This window comes from Sceloporus occidentalis, unplaced genomic scaffold, assembly GCF_023333645.1.
Source record: "Sceloporus occidentalis isolate IW3139 unplaced genomic scaffold, rSceOcc1.0.p SCAF_4, whole genome shotgun sequence".
Lineage (NCBI taxonomy): Eukaryota > Metazoa > Chordata > Lepidosauria > Squamata > Phrynosomatidae > Sceloporus > Sceloporus occidentalis.
The window spans coordinates 87,133,473-87,151,090 of record NW_028316984.1 but is presented as its reverse complement, the minus strand read 5'-3'; the positions used below and the strand labels follow the sequence as shown (position 1 = coordinate 87,151,090).

The following is a 17,618-nucleotide window of genomic DNA, read 5'->3' as shown; positions in this document are numbered from 1 at the left end:
GATCAAAATTCAAAATGACCTCAATAGACTAGAAAGCTGGGCCAAAGCTAACACAATGAAATTCAACAGGGAGAAATGTAAGGTACTGCACTTAGGGTGGAAAAATGAAATGCACAGATATAGGATGGGAGACACCTGGCTGAATGAAACTATGTGTGAAAGGGATCTGGGAGTCCAAGTAGACCACAAATTGAACGTGAGTCAGCAGTGCGACGCAGCAGCTAAAAAGGCCAATGCAATTTTAGGCTGCATCAATAGAAGTATAGTGTCTAAATCAAGGGAAGTAATAGTGCCACTCTATTCGGCTTTGGTCAGGCCCCACCTGGAATACTGTGTCCAGTTCTGGGCACCACAATTTAAAAAGGATGTGGAGAAACTGGAGTGTGTCCAAAAGAGGGCTACTAAGATGGTGAAGGGTCTAGAAACCATGCCCTATGAGGAACGACTCAGAGAGCTGGGGATATTTAGCCTGGAGAAAAGAAGCTTAAGAGGTGATATGATAGCCCTGTTTAAATATTTGAAGGGATGTCATATTGAGGAGGGAGCAAACTTTTTTTCTGCTGCTCCAGAGACTAGGACCCGGAGCAATGGATGCAAGCTCCAGGAAAAGAGATTCCACCTCAACATTAGGAGGAACTTCCTGACAGTAAGGGCTGTTCGACAGTGGAACACACTTCCTCGGAGTGTAGTGGAGGCTGGATGGCCATCTGTCAGGGATGCTTTGATTGTGATTTCCTGCATGGCAGGGGGTTGGACTGGATGGCCCTTGAGGTCTCTTCCAACTCTATGATTCTATGATTTTCTTAGCCCAAGTTTTTTTCAGAGAGAAGGCTTGCCATGGCCTTCCCCTGAGGCTGAGAGAGTGTGACTTGCCCAAGGCCACCCAGTGGGGTTCATTGCCTTGGTGTCTTGCCATTCCAGCATGACCACTATTGGGGCCTTTTGGGAGCCAGGGGCCACTTTGTCATGCCAGCAGAGCTTCCCCATCTGCTTTGCCAGGGAAGGCGGCAGGGAGAAGCAGGGCGTGGAAAGTCCTGTGTGGATGTTGGAGGGAAGCCTGGGAGCAAGGTGACCAGACAAGTCCTCCTTTTCTAGGACATGTCCTCCATTTCCATCTTCGGTCCAGGGAAAATGTCAAAAAGTCCTCCACTTAGGGCAGGACTAAGAAAGATACATTTATATTTATACCAGTGTCTTTTGGTCTTTTCTTTAGTCGTGCCCCTTCCAACTTTGTGGGGCTTTGTCCTCTATTTTTCGGGGACGCCCTCCATTTCGTGGGGCCTTGTCCTCGTCCTTTACCCAGAGGAGGAGGGAGGAGGGAGGCACCGGCAGGGAAAGGAGGAGAGGGACAGGAGGGAGTAGCAGGAGGGATGGAGAGGGAGGGAGGCAGCGTGGCTCAGTGGTTTCAGCGTTGCATTCACACCGTAGAACTAACCTGGTTTGACACCGCTTTAACTCTTTGTCTGGCTGAAGGCTATGGAGTTGGAGTTTGCTGTGGGCCCAGAGCGGAGTATTCATGGGGAATACTTGCAGAGAGGGAAACCTGGAAAACACTGGCCTGTGGGCAAGCGATGGCCATGGTCCTCTCTGGGCACAGGGAATCCCCAGGATCCTCTCGGGACAGGGATCCCGAGGTCTCTCTCTGGGCAAGTCCTGCCCTGTCTCAGTGCGTCCTCCTCAGGGGAGAAGGAACGACGAGTCATTCTTACAGCCCTGCCTTTGGGGACCTCCTCCTGGAGAGAGAGAGAGAGAGGTCCGGGGAAAGGAGGACGCCCTTGGAGGCGTGGGGAGGCGGGGCGGGGAGTCCGAATAAAGGGCTGCCCTCCCTCCCGGCTGAGCCCCAGCAGCGCCAGCCATGCCTCCGCAGGAGAAGCCCCAGGGCGCCTCCTCCTCCTCCTCCTCCTCCTCCTCCTCGGTGCTGGGCTGCCCGCCGTCCGGGCCCTTCCTGACCTGGGAGGAGATCCTCCTTCGGAGCGGGGCCGGGGCCCCCGAGGAGCGGGAGATGTGGCTGGTCATCGAGCGCAAGGTCTACGACGTCCGGCGCTTCAGGCACAGGCACCCCGGCGGAGCCCGCATCCTCAGCAGCCACTGCGGCCAAGAAGCCACGGTCAGAGGGCAGAGGGCAGAGGGAGAGGGAGAGGGAGAGGGCTATGGGGCAGCCAGGCACCTCCTCCGGGCCCACCTTCCCCGGAACAGCAGGCACTCAGCCACATGGCCCCTCCGGTGGGAGCACAAGGACAGCCCTGGCCCATGGAGAAAGCATACTTGTCCAGAAGGAATAATAGGATATTCCCCAGTGATTCCCTATGGGCCAGTATCCCCCAGTGATTCCCTATGGGCCAGTATCCCCCAGTGATTCCCTATGGGCCAGTATCCCCCAGTGATTCCCTATGGGCCATTATTCCCCAGTGATTCCCTATGGGCCAGTATTCCCCAGTGATTCCCTATGGGCCATTATTCCCCAGTGATTCCCTATGGGCCATTATTCCCCAGTGATTCCCTATCGACCAGTATCCTCCAGTGATTCCCTATGGGCCAGTATCCCCCAGTGATTCCCTATGGGCCATTATTCCCCAGTGATTCCCTATGGGCCATTATTCCCCAGTGATTCCCTATGGGCCAGTATCCCCCAGTGATTCCCTATGGGCCAGTATCCCCCAGTGATTCCCTATGGGCCAGTATCCCCCAGTGATTCCCTATGGGCCAGTATCCCCCAGTGATTCCCTATGGGCCATTATTCCCCAGTGATTCCCTATGGGCCATTATTCCCCAGTGATTCCCTATGGGCCAGTATCTTCCAGTGATTCCCTATGGGCCAGTATCCTCCAGTGATTCCCTATGGGCCATTATTCCCCAGTGATTCCCTATGGGCCAGTATCCCCCAGTGATTCCCTATGGGCCAGTATCCCCCAGTGATTCCCTATGGGCCAGTATCCCCCAGTGATTCCCTATGGGCCAGTATCCCCCAGTGATTCCCTATGGGCCATTATTCCCCAGTGATTCCCTATGGGCCAGTATCCTCCAGTGATTCCCTATGGGCCAGTATCCCCCAGTGATTCCCTATGGGCCAGTATTCCCCAGTGATTCCCTATGGGCCAGTATTCCCCAGTGATTCCCTATGGGCCATTATTCCCCAGTGATTCCCTATGGGCCATTATTCCCCAGTGATTCCCTATGGGCCAGTATCCTCCAGTGATTCCCTATGGGCCAGTATCCCCCAGTGATTCCCTATGGGCCATTATTCCCCAGTGATTCCCTATGGGCCATTATTCCCCAGTGATTCCCTATGGGCCAGTATCCCCCAGTGATTCCCTATGGGCCAGTATCCCCCAGTGATTCCCTATGGGCCAGTATCCCCCAGTGATTCCCTATGGGCCAGTATCCCCCAGTGATTCCCTATGGGCCAGTATCCCCCAGTGATTCCCTATGGGCCATTATTCCCCAGTGATTCCCTATGGGCCAGTATCCCCCAGTGATTCCCTATGGGCCATTATTCCCCAGTGATTCCCTATGGGCCATTATTCCCCAGTGATTCCCTATGGGCCAGTATCCCCCAGTGATTCCCTATGGGCCAGTATCCCCCAGTGATTCCCTATGGGCCAGTATCCCCCAGTGATTCCCTATGGGCCAGTATTCCCCAGTGATTCCCTATGGGCCATTATTCCCCAGTGATTCCCTATGGGCCAGTATCCTCCAGTGATTCCCTATGGGCCAGTATCCCCCAGTGATTCCCTATGGGCCAGTATCTTCCAGTGATTCCCTATGGGCCAGTATCCTCCAGTGATTCCCTATGGGCCAGTATCCCCCAGTGATTCCCTATGGGCCAGTATCCCCCAGTGATTCCCTATGGGCCAGTATTCCCCAGTGATTCCCTATGGGCCATTATTCCCCAGTGATTCCCTATCGACCAGTATCCTCCAGTGATTCCCTATGGGCCAGTATCCCCCAGTGATTCCCTATGGGCCAGTATCCCCCAGTGATTCCCTATGGGCCATTATTCCCCAGTGATTCCCTATGGGCCATTATTCCCCAGTGATTCCCTATGGGCCAGTATCTTCCAGTGATTCCCTATGGGCCAGTATCCTCCAGTGATTCCCTATGGGCCAGTATCCCCCAGTGATTCCCTATGGGCCAGTATCCCCCAGTGATTCCCTATGGGCCAGTATTCCCCAGTGATTCCCTATGGGCCATTATTCCCCAGTGATTCCCTATGGGCCAGTATCCCCCAGTGATTCCCTATGGGCCAGTATCCCCCAGTGATTCCCTATGGGCCAGTATCCCCCAGTGATTCCCTATGGGCCAGTATCCCCCAGTGATTCCCTATGGGCCAGTATCCCCCAGTGATTCCCTATGGGCCATTATTCCCCAGTGATTCCCTATGGGCCAGTATCCTCCAGTGATTCCCTATGGGCCAGTATCCCCCAGTGATTCCCTATGGGCCAGTATCCCCCAGTGATTCCCTATGGGCCAGTATTCCCCAGTGATTCCCTATGGGCCAGTATTCCCCAGTGATTCCCTATGGGCCATTATTCCCCAGTGATTCCCTATGGGCCATTATTCCCCAGTGATTCCCTATGGGCCAGTATCCTCCAGTGATTCCCTATGGGCCAGTATCCCCCAGTGATTCCCTATGGGCCATTATTCCCCAGTGATTCCCTATGGGCCATTATTCCCCAGTGATTCCCTATGGGCCAGTATCCCCCAGTGATTCCCTATGGGCCAGTATCCCCCAGTGATTCCCTATGGGCCAGTATCCCCCAGTGATTCCCTATGGGCCAGTATCCCCCAGTGATTCCCTATGGGCCAGTATCCCCCAGTGATTCCCTATGGGCCATTATTCCCCAGTGATTCCCTATGGGCCATTATTCCCCAGTGATTCCCTATGGGCCAGTATCCTCCAGTGATTCCCTATGGGCCAGTATCCCCCAGTGATTCCCTATGGGCCAGTATCCCCCAGTGATTCCCTATGGGCCAGTATTCCCCAGTGATTCCCTATGGGCCATTATTCCCCAGTGATTCCCTATGGGCCATTATTCCCCAGTGATTCCCTATGGGCCAATATTCCCCAGTGATTCCCTATGGGCCATTATTCCCCAGTGATTCCCTATGGGCCAGTATTCCCCAATGATTCCCAATGGGCCAATATTCCCCAGTGATTCCCTATGGGCCATTATTCCCCAGTGATTCCCTATGGGCCATTATTCCCCAGTGATTCCCTATGGGCCAGTATCCCCCAGTGACTCCCTATGGGCCATTATTCTCCAGTGATTCCCTATGGGCCATTATTCCCCAGTGATTCCCTATGGGCCATTATTCCCCAGTGACTCCCTATGGGCCATTATTCCCCAGTGATTCCCTATGGGCCATTATTCCCCAGTGATTCCCTATGGGCCATTATTCCCCAGTGACTCCCTATGGGCCATTATTCCCCAGTGATTCCCTATGGGCCAGTATCCCCCAGTGACTCCCTATGGGCCATTATTCCCCAGTGATTCCCTATGGGCCATTATTCCCCAGTGATTCCCTATGGGCCAATATTCCCCAGTGATTCCCTATGGGCCAATATTCCCCAGTGATTCCCTATGGGCAAGCATGGTTTCCCTATGAGCAAGGACTGTCATTTGTCTTAGTACATCCCTTTGGAGCAGGGCTGAGAAGGATGAGGTTATTACCTTTATAAGGGTTCTCCTTATTCGTTTGATTTCCAGGATTTACATCCCACCTTTCTGGGATTCAAGACAGGTTACAATATACAGTATTTTAAAACATACACACAGAGAGTAATTAAAACATTAATTACAAAAGTTAAAAAATAATTAAACTATCCCAACATTAGACTTGCCAGACTAGACTAGGCACCCAAGGCACACACACACAAGGGCAGTCCATAGTCACTGTGTCTACTAGGCCTGGGGAAAACCAGATGTGTCCTCCTTTTCCCGGACACATCCTCACCTTCAATCCAGGGGAGAATTTCTGAATGTCCTCCTTTATGACTAAGCAGCATAGGTTCTCCTTAGAGTTTCCATAACATGAAGGCACACAACACACACACATGGTCACTTCATAGTCACTATGACTACTAGGTAGGGTGACCAGACATCCTCCTTTCCCAGGACATATCCTCCATCCCCGCCTTCTGTCCAGGGGGAATTTCTGAATGTCTTCCATTTGGAGCCTGACTAAGCAGCATGACAGTTATATTTATAGGTTCTCCTTAGGGTTACAATGGGTTGGAAAATAACATGAAGGCACACAACACACACATGGTCACTTCATAGTCACTCTGGCTACTAGGGAGGGTGACCATTCATCCTTCTTCTCTAGGACATGTCCTCCATTTTCACCTTCTGTCCAGGAGGGATTCCATATGTCTTCCATTTTGAGCATGGCTAAGAGGCATGGATTTACATTTATATTTGTGTTTTGAGCTTTTATTTGGCCATGTCCTCCTTTTCCTTTGAATGCCTTACATTTTTCAGTGGCTTGTTTTCCATCGCAGTGAGGAGATCTGGTCACCCTGGGGGGGTTCTCCCAGCTGCAGCAGCTAAAGGGAGAGGTTGTTATTGTTGTTGTTGCTAGGGTTGCCATAACTCAGGACCTCCAAACCGGGAAAATGTAGGACAAAATTATGAAATGTAGGACACTTTTTTTAAAAATGGAGCCTCCATTTAAAAAAAACGTGTCCTACATTTCATAATGCAATCGCTGGTGGCCCCACATGCTCCTTCCCGGCCTCTGCGGAGGCCTCGGTCTCCTCGGAGGCTGGGAAAGAGGGCACGGGGCCTCTGGTGATTGCCAGGGCCTCCCCTCCTTCTCAGCCTCCGAGGAGACCGAGAAGGAGGGAGCTGGGCCTCTGGCAATTGCCAGGGCCTCCCCTCCTTCTCGGCCTCCAAGGAGACCAAGAAAGAGGGCGCGGGGCCGCAGGGAGGCGGGGAGGGTGGCGCGGCTGCACGCAGGAGACGCTGCCTCCCCCTTCGCCTCCTCCGCCCAAAGCCTCGCTGTCCTCCTCTTCCTGCGAGATGGAGGAGGAGGAGGGCAGCGAGGCCCCACGGGTTGCAGCGCAACCCCGCTGCAACCGGGGTTGTCCCGGTTTTTGGCGGCACCCGTGACGTGAGCGGGCAGGTGCCGCCAAAACCAGGAAAATCCCAGTTGCAGCCAGGTTATGGCAACCCTAGTTGCCTAGAAACAAAGGATCTAAAAGATGAAGCAAAAGAAAATAGTGCCAGAGAACTAGCAGTGATTAATTTCTGTAACTTTATAACTTTCCATAAATTTTATATTTTACAACTCTTTTGAGTGCAAGTTTGATCATGTAGTAAAGCACCAACTTCACATTTAAAAAAAAGAAAATTCATTGCAAAGCAACATCATAATATCCTGTTTAACATAAGAATTGTCTTTACATTGAACTGAAACAAACAGTTTGATAAAGAATGGAATGTACATAGTTGAATACGTTTTTAACTAGAAGTATATTTTAATGAAACCAATAACATGCTTCAATGGGTTATTACAGTTTAAAAGTTTGCACACTGGTTGACCCTGCTGAAATCACCACAAGGACTGCAATCACAAAAGAGGTGAATAGACAATCCCCAAGGCTGTTGTTCATAGGTTTCCAGGAAACTTTTCAGTACTCTTTTTTAAACTATAAATTTGCCTGATTTTAACGCAGAAAACTACTAAACAAACCCCTATCACCGCTCTGTTTCTCTTGCCATTCCTTCGGCTTTTGCCAGAAAGCCTTGAAAAGGAGGTTTGGGATAGAAGGCTGATTTGGTGAGTTTAAGAGATCAATGATACTTGCTGAAATGAAATACTGAGTGTAGTTTCCAAATATCCTGAGTATTTCCATACCTCTATATGACAGCTACAGGAAAAGAGATTCCACCTCAACTTTAGGGGAAACTTCCTGACAGTAAAAGCTGTTAGATGTGGAACACACTCCTTCAAAATGTGGTGGAGCCTCCTCCTTTTGAGGTTTTTAAACAGAGGCTGGATGGCTATCTGTCGGGTATGCTTTGATTGGGAGTTCCTGCATGGCAGAATGGAGTTGGACTGGATGGCCTTGTGGTCTCTTCCAACTCTATGATTCCCCCCATTTCTTTTTCTTTCTCTCTTGCCTTCCTCCTGAGCCCAGTTTTGCAAAGGAGGTCTGGGATGCAAAGCTGATCTTTCCCCATTTCTTTCTCTCTTGCTTTCCTCCTGAACCCAGTTTTGCAAAGGAGGTTTGGGATGCAAAGCTGATCTTTCCCCATTTCTTTCTCTATTACCTTCCTCCCGAACCCAGCTTTGCAAAGGAGGTTTGGACTCTCTCTTTTTCTCCCGGGTTTTGGCGAGCCCAGCCTTGGAAAGGGGGATTACCGTATTGACCCTTATATATGTCTACCCTGGGATTTTGAAGCTCATTTTGAGGCATAAATTTTTCGACTTATAGTCAAGTATATATGGTACCTCCACTCAACGTCATCTTGGTACCTAAATTCTAGAAAACGATTGGTACCAACGAGCTTGAATCTAATCTAAGAAATAAACCTAGAGGTATCATAGCTGATTAATCATATAAACATCAGTGATATGTAAACTATATGTGTTGGGAAAACTCCAGCATTCTCTTGCTCCCCTGCCCCCTTTGCTATTTAGAGCAAATGAGGTTTAGATAGATAGCATTCCCTGTATGTGAAACCCTTGTTTCCCCTCATCTAAACCTTCCCATTTGCTCTTACCATCTTTTGAGGTGCTTGGTCATAAATATGATTTTTCACCAAGTAAATGGACTGTATGACCCAAGACACTTCTTTTGGGGATGTTCCACACATAGAGATCACTCCTTCTCAGTGGTCATTTTTCTCTCTTCTCCTTCTCTACCTTTTTGGATCACCAGGATGACAAGATAGTCTTAAGATTTTCTTTTTACCTGATCTGTTCATTAGCTAGTTAGGATATAGTTTTCCCCATGCATATGTAAAAAAGCTAGTAGACTTTTCAGTAAACTGAAACTGCCTGCCTTGTTTATTTCGAATCAGTTTTGTCTCTCAAGGCAATATCATCAGAATGGGACACGTTTCCCCCCCATTACTTTGCTAAAGGAAGCTAATCCCTAACAATTTTAGCTTTGATATTTTTGATATTTAAATATTTTGTTTCCCAAACAAAGGCTGAAAGACTAGGAAACTTCAATTCCCAACAATATGCACATTCTTTTGTAAATCACACAGGCAGATATATAAGTAATTCACGCTCACACACACAAACATGTGTGTTCATGTATATGTATGAGTGTTTGTGTGTATGAGAATCAATAAACAAAATAATTCAGAAGTAAGAAAGGTACTTAAGTAATGTATTAATTAGTGATTAAACAGTGATTAAGTAATGCATTAATCATAAACATCAGTGGTGTGTAAATTATATGCATAGTTACATATAAATCTCATATGAAATTTACATATGCCTATGCATATAATTGGTGAATGAGCACTCTTTGGCTTTGGTCAGTCAATCAATTACAAATCCACCTATAAAGAAGCATTGTATACCCCACATTTTACTAGCTTGTTTGCAAGAATATTGTGGTGGACGTTGTCAAAAGCCTTACTGAAATCAAGGTTTGCTACATCCACAGCATTCCTTTCATTTACCAAGGTGTTTATCACACTATACTCTTATAGTGCTACTATTCCACTTTGACTGCTCTAGCTGCCTCCTGTTGCATTCTGGTATTGGCAGTTTTAAGGAGGGGTATTTAGAATTCTCAGGAAAGAACTTCTCTGCCTGAGAATTCTAAATATCCCTCCTTAAAACTGCAAATCCCAGAATGCAACAGGAGGCAGCTAGAGCAGTCAAAGTGGAATAGTAGCACTATAAGAGTATAGTGTGATAAACATCCTAGTTTGTAACTCTATCAAAAAAAGGGATAAGATTGGTCTCGCATGACTAGTTTTTGAGAAACACATGCTGACTTTAAGTGATCACAGTATTCCTTTCTAAGTGCTTACAAGCTTTCTGTTTCATGATCTGCTTTATAATATTTCCTAGTATTGATATTAGGCTGACTGGGTGGTAATTGTTTGGATCCTGTTTCCCTCCATTTTCAAGATTGGGACAACACTTGTCCTCCTCAAGTCTGCTTATAGCAAAAGACAACATCTGGCTCTGCAGCTTATGCTACCAAGATCAATTTGGATTTTTGGATCATGGGCTGCAGTTCCATGAAGGGGGACTTCTGGCAAGGGATGGATTGCATCTCATGCCAGTTGGCAGAAACGTTTTTGCCAATAGTCTCAAAAATTTGATCAGGAGGGCTTTGATCATGAGAGTTATCTGGGGGGAGGAGACAATACTGTGGAAGGCAGGAGTTCATCAAGGGCTGGAGATAATATGTCAGGGGTGTTTACACCTGTGAAGAGATCCAGGTCTTAAATCCGGGAAGACAGGTGGAGAACATCTGACCCCTTAATCAGACTGAGGAATTGGATGATGTCTTTCTAGAACAGATGACCGACACTCAGAAAGGAGAGATGTAGTAGTGATGGGTGACTTCAACTATCCTGATATTTACTGGAAGTCAAACTCAGCCAAATCCTCAAGGTCTAGCAAATTCCTCACTTGCCTTGGAGACAATTTCATTGTCCAACAGGTGGAAGAGGCAACAAGGGAGTCAGCTATTTTGGATCTGATCCTAACCAACGGAGATGACCTTGTTAATGGGGTGCAAGTGGTGTGATCCTTAGGTGGGAATGATCATATCCTCCTGGAGTTTGTTGTCCAGTTGAAAGATGAAGCCAAGTATAGTCAGACACACATTCTTGACTTTAGGAAAGCTGATTTCAGTAAACTTGGGGAAATACTGGGGGTGATCCCTTGGTAAGGAATGTTAAAGAGAAGGTAGCTCAGGATGGATGGGAGTTTCTCAAAAGGAGGTACTGAAGGCACAATTTCAAACAGTTCCAATGAGGAGAAAAAATGGAAGGTATCTCAAGAAACCAGGATGGATGACCCGGGCCTGTTACAGATGGGCCTTAAAGTACGTGCTGAGCACGTACTAGGGTTAGGAAGCGGCGGCGCTTCTGCACCCCCCCAACCCTAGTACGTGCTCAGCATGTACAAAATGGCGGCGGCCGTTCCACACGGCCGCCACCATGACTACATCATTTGGAGGTGCCGCAGTTGTTACATAGTGGGGCTGCGCGAGGGCGCTTAGTGCGCCCTTTCCGCGGCCCCGGAAGGAGCTCCGTTTCGGAGCTCCTTCCAGGTTTGCGTCGCTGGGCGCAGCCTTTAGATGGCTGCGCCCAGCGACGCAGAGGAGAAAGGGGCCAAGCTGCCCCTTTCTCCTCCTCCCCGCCACCATCGGGTGTTGTTGGGGCTTGAAGCCCCAAGGAACCCCTTTCCAGGCTGTGGGGAAGCGACCTTTTGCCCCTTCCTCGCGGCCCGGAAAGCGGCAGATCGGGGCCTCGGAGACTGCCGTTGTGGCAGCTGAGGCCCCGATACACCGGGGAAAGGAGCGCCTACAGGCCGCCCCAAAGGGGCGGTCTGTAACACTCCTCAAGAACTTTCAGCTGAGCTAAGTTTTTAAAGGGACATGCATAAGAAATGGAAAAATAGGGAAGTTGCCAAAGAGGAATTCAAACAAGTAGCTAGCATATTTAGGGGGAAAGTCAGAAAAGCTAAAGCATAGAAATGAGCTCAGCCTTGCTAGAGAAGTTAAGAACAATAAAAAGGGCTTTTGGGGTATGTCCAAAAGGAAGAAAAAGGAAATGGTAGAGCCATTGTGCAGAGAAGATGGTGAAATGCTAACGGGACAAAGAAAAGGCAGAACTACTCAACACCTTCTTTGTCTCAGTTTTCTCACAAAAGAAAAAGAGTGCTCAACCTAGGAACATGGTGATGATGCAGAAGGGGGAAAATGGCACAGAATAAGTAAAAATGTAGTACAGGAAGACCGGGTTAATCTAAATGAATTCAAATCTGTAGGGCCAGGCAAACAAGCTCCAGGGATATTAAAAGAAATGACAGAAGTAATCTCAGAGCCATGGCAATAATTTTTAAGTCCCAGCAGACTGGAGGAGGACAGATGTTGTCCCCATCTTCAAAAAGGGGATAAAAGACGATCCCAACAATTATCGTCCAGTTAGTCTGACATCAATATCAGGAAAGATTCTAGAGCAGATAATTCAACAGAGAGTCTGTGAACACTTGGAAAGCAATGCCATAATCACAAAAGATCAACATGGGTTTCTGAGAAACAAGTCATGCCAGACAAATCTGATCTCCTTTTTTGATAAAATTTGCAGCTTGGTAGATGAAGGGAATGCTGTAGATATAGCATATCTTGGGGGCTCTCCAGACTGCCCCAAAGGGACAGGCTGGAGGCACCCAGTCCAACTGTATGGCGTCCCTCCGAACCAAAAAGAACCCAGAAAAAAATGGGTTCTTTTTGGCGTGCAGGGATGACGTCATCTGTCACTGTGATGCGTCCATGACGCAAGCGCGGTGCCCATCCATACATGTTAAGGTTCTGGAGCGTGCAGATGCTGCAAGCTCTGGAACCCTAAAATTGGCCTGAGGATGGCGCTCCCCCTAATCTGTCTTGGGCCTTGATTTCAGTAAGGCCTTTGACAAGGTCCCCCATTATATTCTTGCAAACAAGCTAGTAAAATGTGGCCTGAACAATGGATTTTGAGAAGCTGAAGCATATCCAGGACCACCAAAATAATGAAGGGTCTGGAAACCATGTCTTATGAGAAAGACTTAGGACGCTGGGTATGTTTAGCCTGGAGAAGAGAGGGTTAAGGGGTAATATGTTAGCCCTGTTTAAGTAGTTGAAGTGGTGAGGATGGAGCAAGCTTGTTTTTTGATGCTCCAGTGAAAAGGACCCAGAGCAACGGATTCAAACTAGGGGAAAACAGATTCCAGCTCAACATTGGGAGGAACTTCCTGGCAGTAAGAGCTATTTGATAGTGGAAATCCCTGGTATATAATACTCGTCCTCCTTTCCTGTTAGTCTATTTCTTTGAAATAGATTATACCCCTCTGTTGGTACATTCCAATCTTGAGACTCATCCCACTAGATTTCAGTGATGCCTATTATATCCTATATGCTTTGCTGCATTAAGATGTCAGGTTCCTCTTATTTACCAGAGATCCACAAGACTGTTGAAGTGCTGCCAAGATAATGGCCTCTTCCATCGGTCTCCATAGATACACTTGGCTTTAGTCACCTGGGCTAACAGAGGACATCTGGAAGCAGATCAAAGACCTTTTCTTTGACAGGGGTGGTTTATTTAACTCACAGATGGACAAGGGAATGGGTGCACTTTTCAAAGGCCACACACTACAGTGAAGAAAATGGGCTACCGGCACTTGGCCTGTCCCACATGCCAGCTAAGCCGTACCAGCATAGGTCTCTTCCCTTTTGAGCTCTCACTCTCCATTCTATCAGTTGCAGGAGTTGGAAGGCCATACGATAAAATAACACAGTGGTCCAAAGGTTATTTAAAATGAATCCCATTTCTCTTTAAAAGGCAAGAAAAAAAGTGTATTGTATATTGCATTGTATATTGTAAAGTATATTGGATGGGACATCTGTATCCTCCATTGAGTTCAGGGAGAAATATGTGAGCTTGGGTTTAGTCCAATACACATATTATGCTAATAATATTATTTAAAAGTAGGCCTTAAACTCTGGCACTAGTTGACATAAAGCCAAAATGAAAACCTAAGGTTGTTTCAAGGCTAGGAAGCCAGATCTTTCAGCCTAAAGTCCAACCTGCTACTCACTGTACTGGAATGTATTTTCTAGTGTGTTAGGTGATCTAAATAAGTTGGGCATTACAGTATGCACTGCAGAAATAGGGGTGGGGTAGTGTGGTGGGAAAATAGAGCTTGGAAAGGTTTTGGGCTACTGTTCTCATAATCCCTAATCCAGCTATGGGAGTTGTAGTTCAAAAAAGGCAATGTTTCCAAGCTCTGAGAGATATGGATTAATACAACTGCATAAGTATCAGGGAGCTGGCTCTGAGAACTAGTATCATACTAGTGGGTGGGTGGATGGGTGTGGGTGTGTTTCCTGAGCTGCATTGTAACACGTATGGAGCTGAATTGGAAAATTGATCTCAGCTTGTCTTCGCTCCTCATAATGGTATCTTCCCCCTCCCCTGTGTGACATTTTCTGGTTAAGGCTGTTTCTCTAATAGGGATGGAAAGAATGTTTGAAAATATTTCTAAACATTGTTCGAAAAACATGCCAAAAAGAATCCTGGATGAATGAGATGCTTTGCAGGTCAGGGCTTATTAAGTCCCAAACTGTGAAAAGTCTTTGAAAATTGGGAAGAAAAGTTTTGGGGTTATTCATTGCTTCCTTTGAGAATGAAATGAGCATAGTATTATATTCCTATCCCCTAACAACGAGAGCTTCGTTGATAATGTTTTTCACAGATAGCGTTTATTCCATACTGACAGTTTCATAACCTGTTGGCCAGGTAGGATTGCCATATTCCAATCCCTCATATCTGAGCATCTAATTTGCATATTATGTAAAATATTATAATTATGCATATTATTAATTTTCATCCTGAATATGCAAATTAAACAAATTAATCATTGCATTTTTTCAGTCTCAGTTTCAACATCAGTACCAGTACCAAACTAAGAGCTCTTTTTTCTTCTTCGTTTCTTCTCTAGCTGGAGTGATGAGAGGGAGGCTTCCAAGCAGCCTCTCTCGAGGATGTTTGGAAATGAAGTTCCACTGTGCTGCCTAGCCCTAGGCTCAAGCCCCCAACATAATAACCACACAACACAAGGCCATCTCTACTTGTCTTTTCTTGCCTTCTTTCTTGTTGGGGGAAGCGGGGGAGGGAATGGAAGAGTAAGGTGGCAATGCAACACCTGTGCAGTAGCAACTGGAGCCTGCAGGGTGGGATGAGGTTCCCACCAGTGCCAGTCTTCTTGCACTTACCTGCTTCATCTCCATTGCCACATTTTAACCTATGCATCAGGCTGCAATGAAGGAAAAATCCAGGATTTACTGTTTCAGCTGGCCCAGTCAGCTGGGACATTTTTAGTGCCTTCAGTCTTGGATTTACCAGGTTTTCCAGAACAAATGTCAGCCCTATGGCCAGGGCAAGAATTGAACAGACTTCTTCTAAAGATTGCTGCCCTCATGGTTGGTGGCAGATTACATGCCATACAGTTCAGCAGCAGGCCATAGGCAGCTGCTGTCCCTGTCAGATGTCCAATATGGCTAAAACCTGGTATGCAGATTCCAGTTAAAAGCAAAATCTGACTTAGATTCCTTTGGCGGGCGTAAATTATTTGAAAATTGCATGGGACCCATCCTGTCCAAACAAAAGACCAAAGTTCTGGTTGATTGCTGGCTGATTGTCACAAGGAAGAAGAGAAGGCTGCCAGGAACTAGGTAGTCAAGTCATGAAAGAACCATGAGCCTGAGGCCTGAATCCTCAGGTTCACACTGGCTGTCAAGGGTTTGGTTTTCAGATCTCCTAAGCGCCAACTATTCCTAGCTGCCAAATTCAATGTTCACCATGGTTTGTTGGTCTGAATATTGGTGGTACTTTCTCCGCAGTTCCATGAAACCTTGGAAACACTTGCTCCTTGCCTATTCCTGTGGATCTTCAAAATCAGAACAACTCCTACCATGCTTCTGCAATACATAATGCTATCAGGGTAACAGATTAGATAAGAACTACAGACAATTCCAGCCAGGAAATGTACTTGTTCTATCCCAGAACAAGTACAATTGTACTTGTTTTGTGGTTGTTGTTTGCTGCAACATCTAAATGAATTGTCCTTTCTCTATATGTTATCTGCAGATCCAGTGTCAAATTTACATTGGAGAATAAAGTCTTTGTTATCTGATGTGGGTTTAGTAATGCTTGTAGAACTTGTGAAATATGACAGTTTGTATGATCCTATTATTTGGATATGAATGATGAGTGTGTGCAAGCATGGGCAGAAGGTTATATTAGTGGGGTGGAAATACAGCATATATAAGGTTGAATGGAACCTGTTCTTTCGAAAATGATACGAGTCAGTGCAGGAAATGAAGTTGAAAACTAGCGTCAGAACCACTAGATGGAAGATTGGGAAATGCATTCTCATTTGGCACAGTGGAGATGCTGATGAGTAGATTCATAGTATTATCCCTGTGGCAAGTGGATAAGCCTATGAGCTAAGTTCTCAGCACTGAGGACAGAGAAATCTAAATGAGTTTGAGGCACACCATGAGCCAAAAACCCTGTTGTGTAACAGCAAGAGATAATTAAACATCAGGTCTAAACAAGTAGTTCACCAACATTTAAAACTGATGGATGCTACCACCAGAGAGAAAGGTTACAGGGAGTTACTTCTCTCATATATCGAGGATTGAACTTTTAGTAGCGAAACACTTGGCATGTCCCCTTGAGCTTAGTGGGGGCATAATATTCAGATGAACAGCATAGTAGTCTAAATCATGATGCCAACATTACCTATGTTTTCAGACTCCTGTTTCTACTCTGCTCTAAAGCAGTACATTGAATTGCCACAATATAATAATATTGAATACTTTAAAACTGAAAGACCTATTTTATGTTAAGTAAGGCCTGAAACACATGGCCAAAAAACTCCACCTTCGGGCCAATCCGAGGGCATGGCATGCAGATGACCCCCGCCCGCCCCCGATCAGCTAGAAACTGTGGCAAGGCTGGCTAATGTGGCCCAAGGTTTGCTGCAAAAGGAGCAAGGAAAACTGCTCCTTGCCGGCTGGCCATTCTGGACTGTGGCAGTGTCTGGCCTCAGGACTGCAGCATCCAGTCACTGCAGTCCTGTGCTGACTGAGGGTTGATTGGAGCTGGAGCAGCTTTCAAGATGCTAGTCTGTTTGACCCTAAAGTTTACTCAGTATGTTATGATCATCACATATATGGCATAAGTGCAACAAATTCTGATACTAGAGGAGACTGAAACATAAAGCCTTCACAGTACCTTTCAACATTATTCTACGATTCTAAATTGGAGACTTAAAAATACTTAAGTGTAGATCTAATAACATCAAAAGTCCACCAAACAGTGATAACTTTATGGGGCCAACCAAAATGCACAATATACACGTTGCAGGCTTTTGAAGCTCCACTGGTTTCTTCATCAGGCAAAGTGTTAAAAACCGTATAGAAGAAAATAAATGGAAAATGTTATTCATAGGCCTGCATTTTGTTGTGTTTGCAGGCTGGCCATGTAGCAACTGGGAAATTCTCAAAGTCCAGGAAATTTAACATCCATTTGCAACACAAAAAATCCAGTTTGTCTCCAGCCTTTGTGAGGCCAAAGCAAAATGAAATTATATAGAGAGATGATAGGAAAGTTAATTACTGAGTGAGTAGTAGCCATTCATGAAAGTTATATTGAATGAGTTGTGAGAACTCACTAATGAAGATCCTCCTATAATTAATGTCACCTGCAGGTCAGATAACACAGCTGATGTTTTCCTCTGGTCTGCATTTAGATGTCCATTTTCATTTATTCCTTTGAATAGACTGGGTCCCTGTGTTTCCGTGTTAAACCAGCCACCTTTTACATTAGTACTGAAGGAGATGCATTGCCATGAGTTCACTTCCTGGT

General features: G+C 46.6%; 1 protein-coding gene across 1 annotated transcript in view; it reads left to right on the top strand.

The window, feature by feature from the left end:
• The first annotated feature begins 1,855 nt into the window (after positions 1 to 1,855).
• Positions 1,856 to 17,618, top strand: part of LOC149314264 (acyl-CoA (8-3)-desaturase-like) — a 49,849-nt gene continuing 34,086 nt past the window's right edge. The window contains exon 1 of the mRNA XM_089523085.1: positions 1,856 to 2,107. Within this exon, the coding sequence (XP_089379211.1) occupies positions 1,856 to 2,107 (252 nt within the window). The remainder of the gene's footprint in view (positions 2,108 to 17,618) is intronic.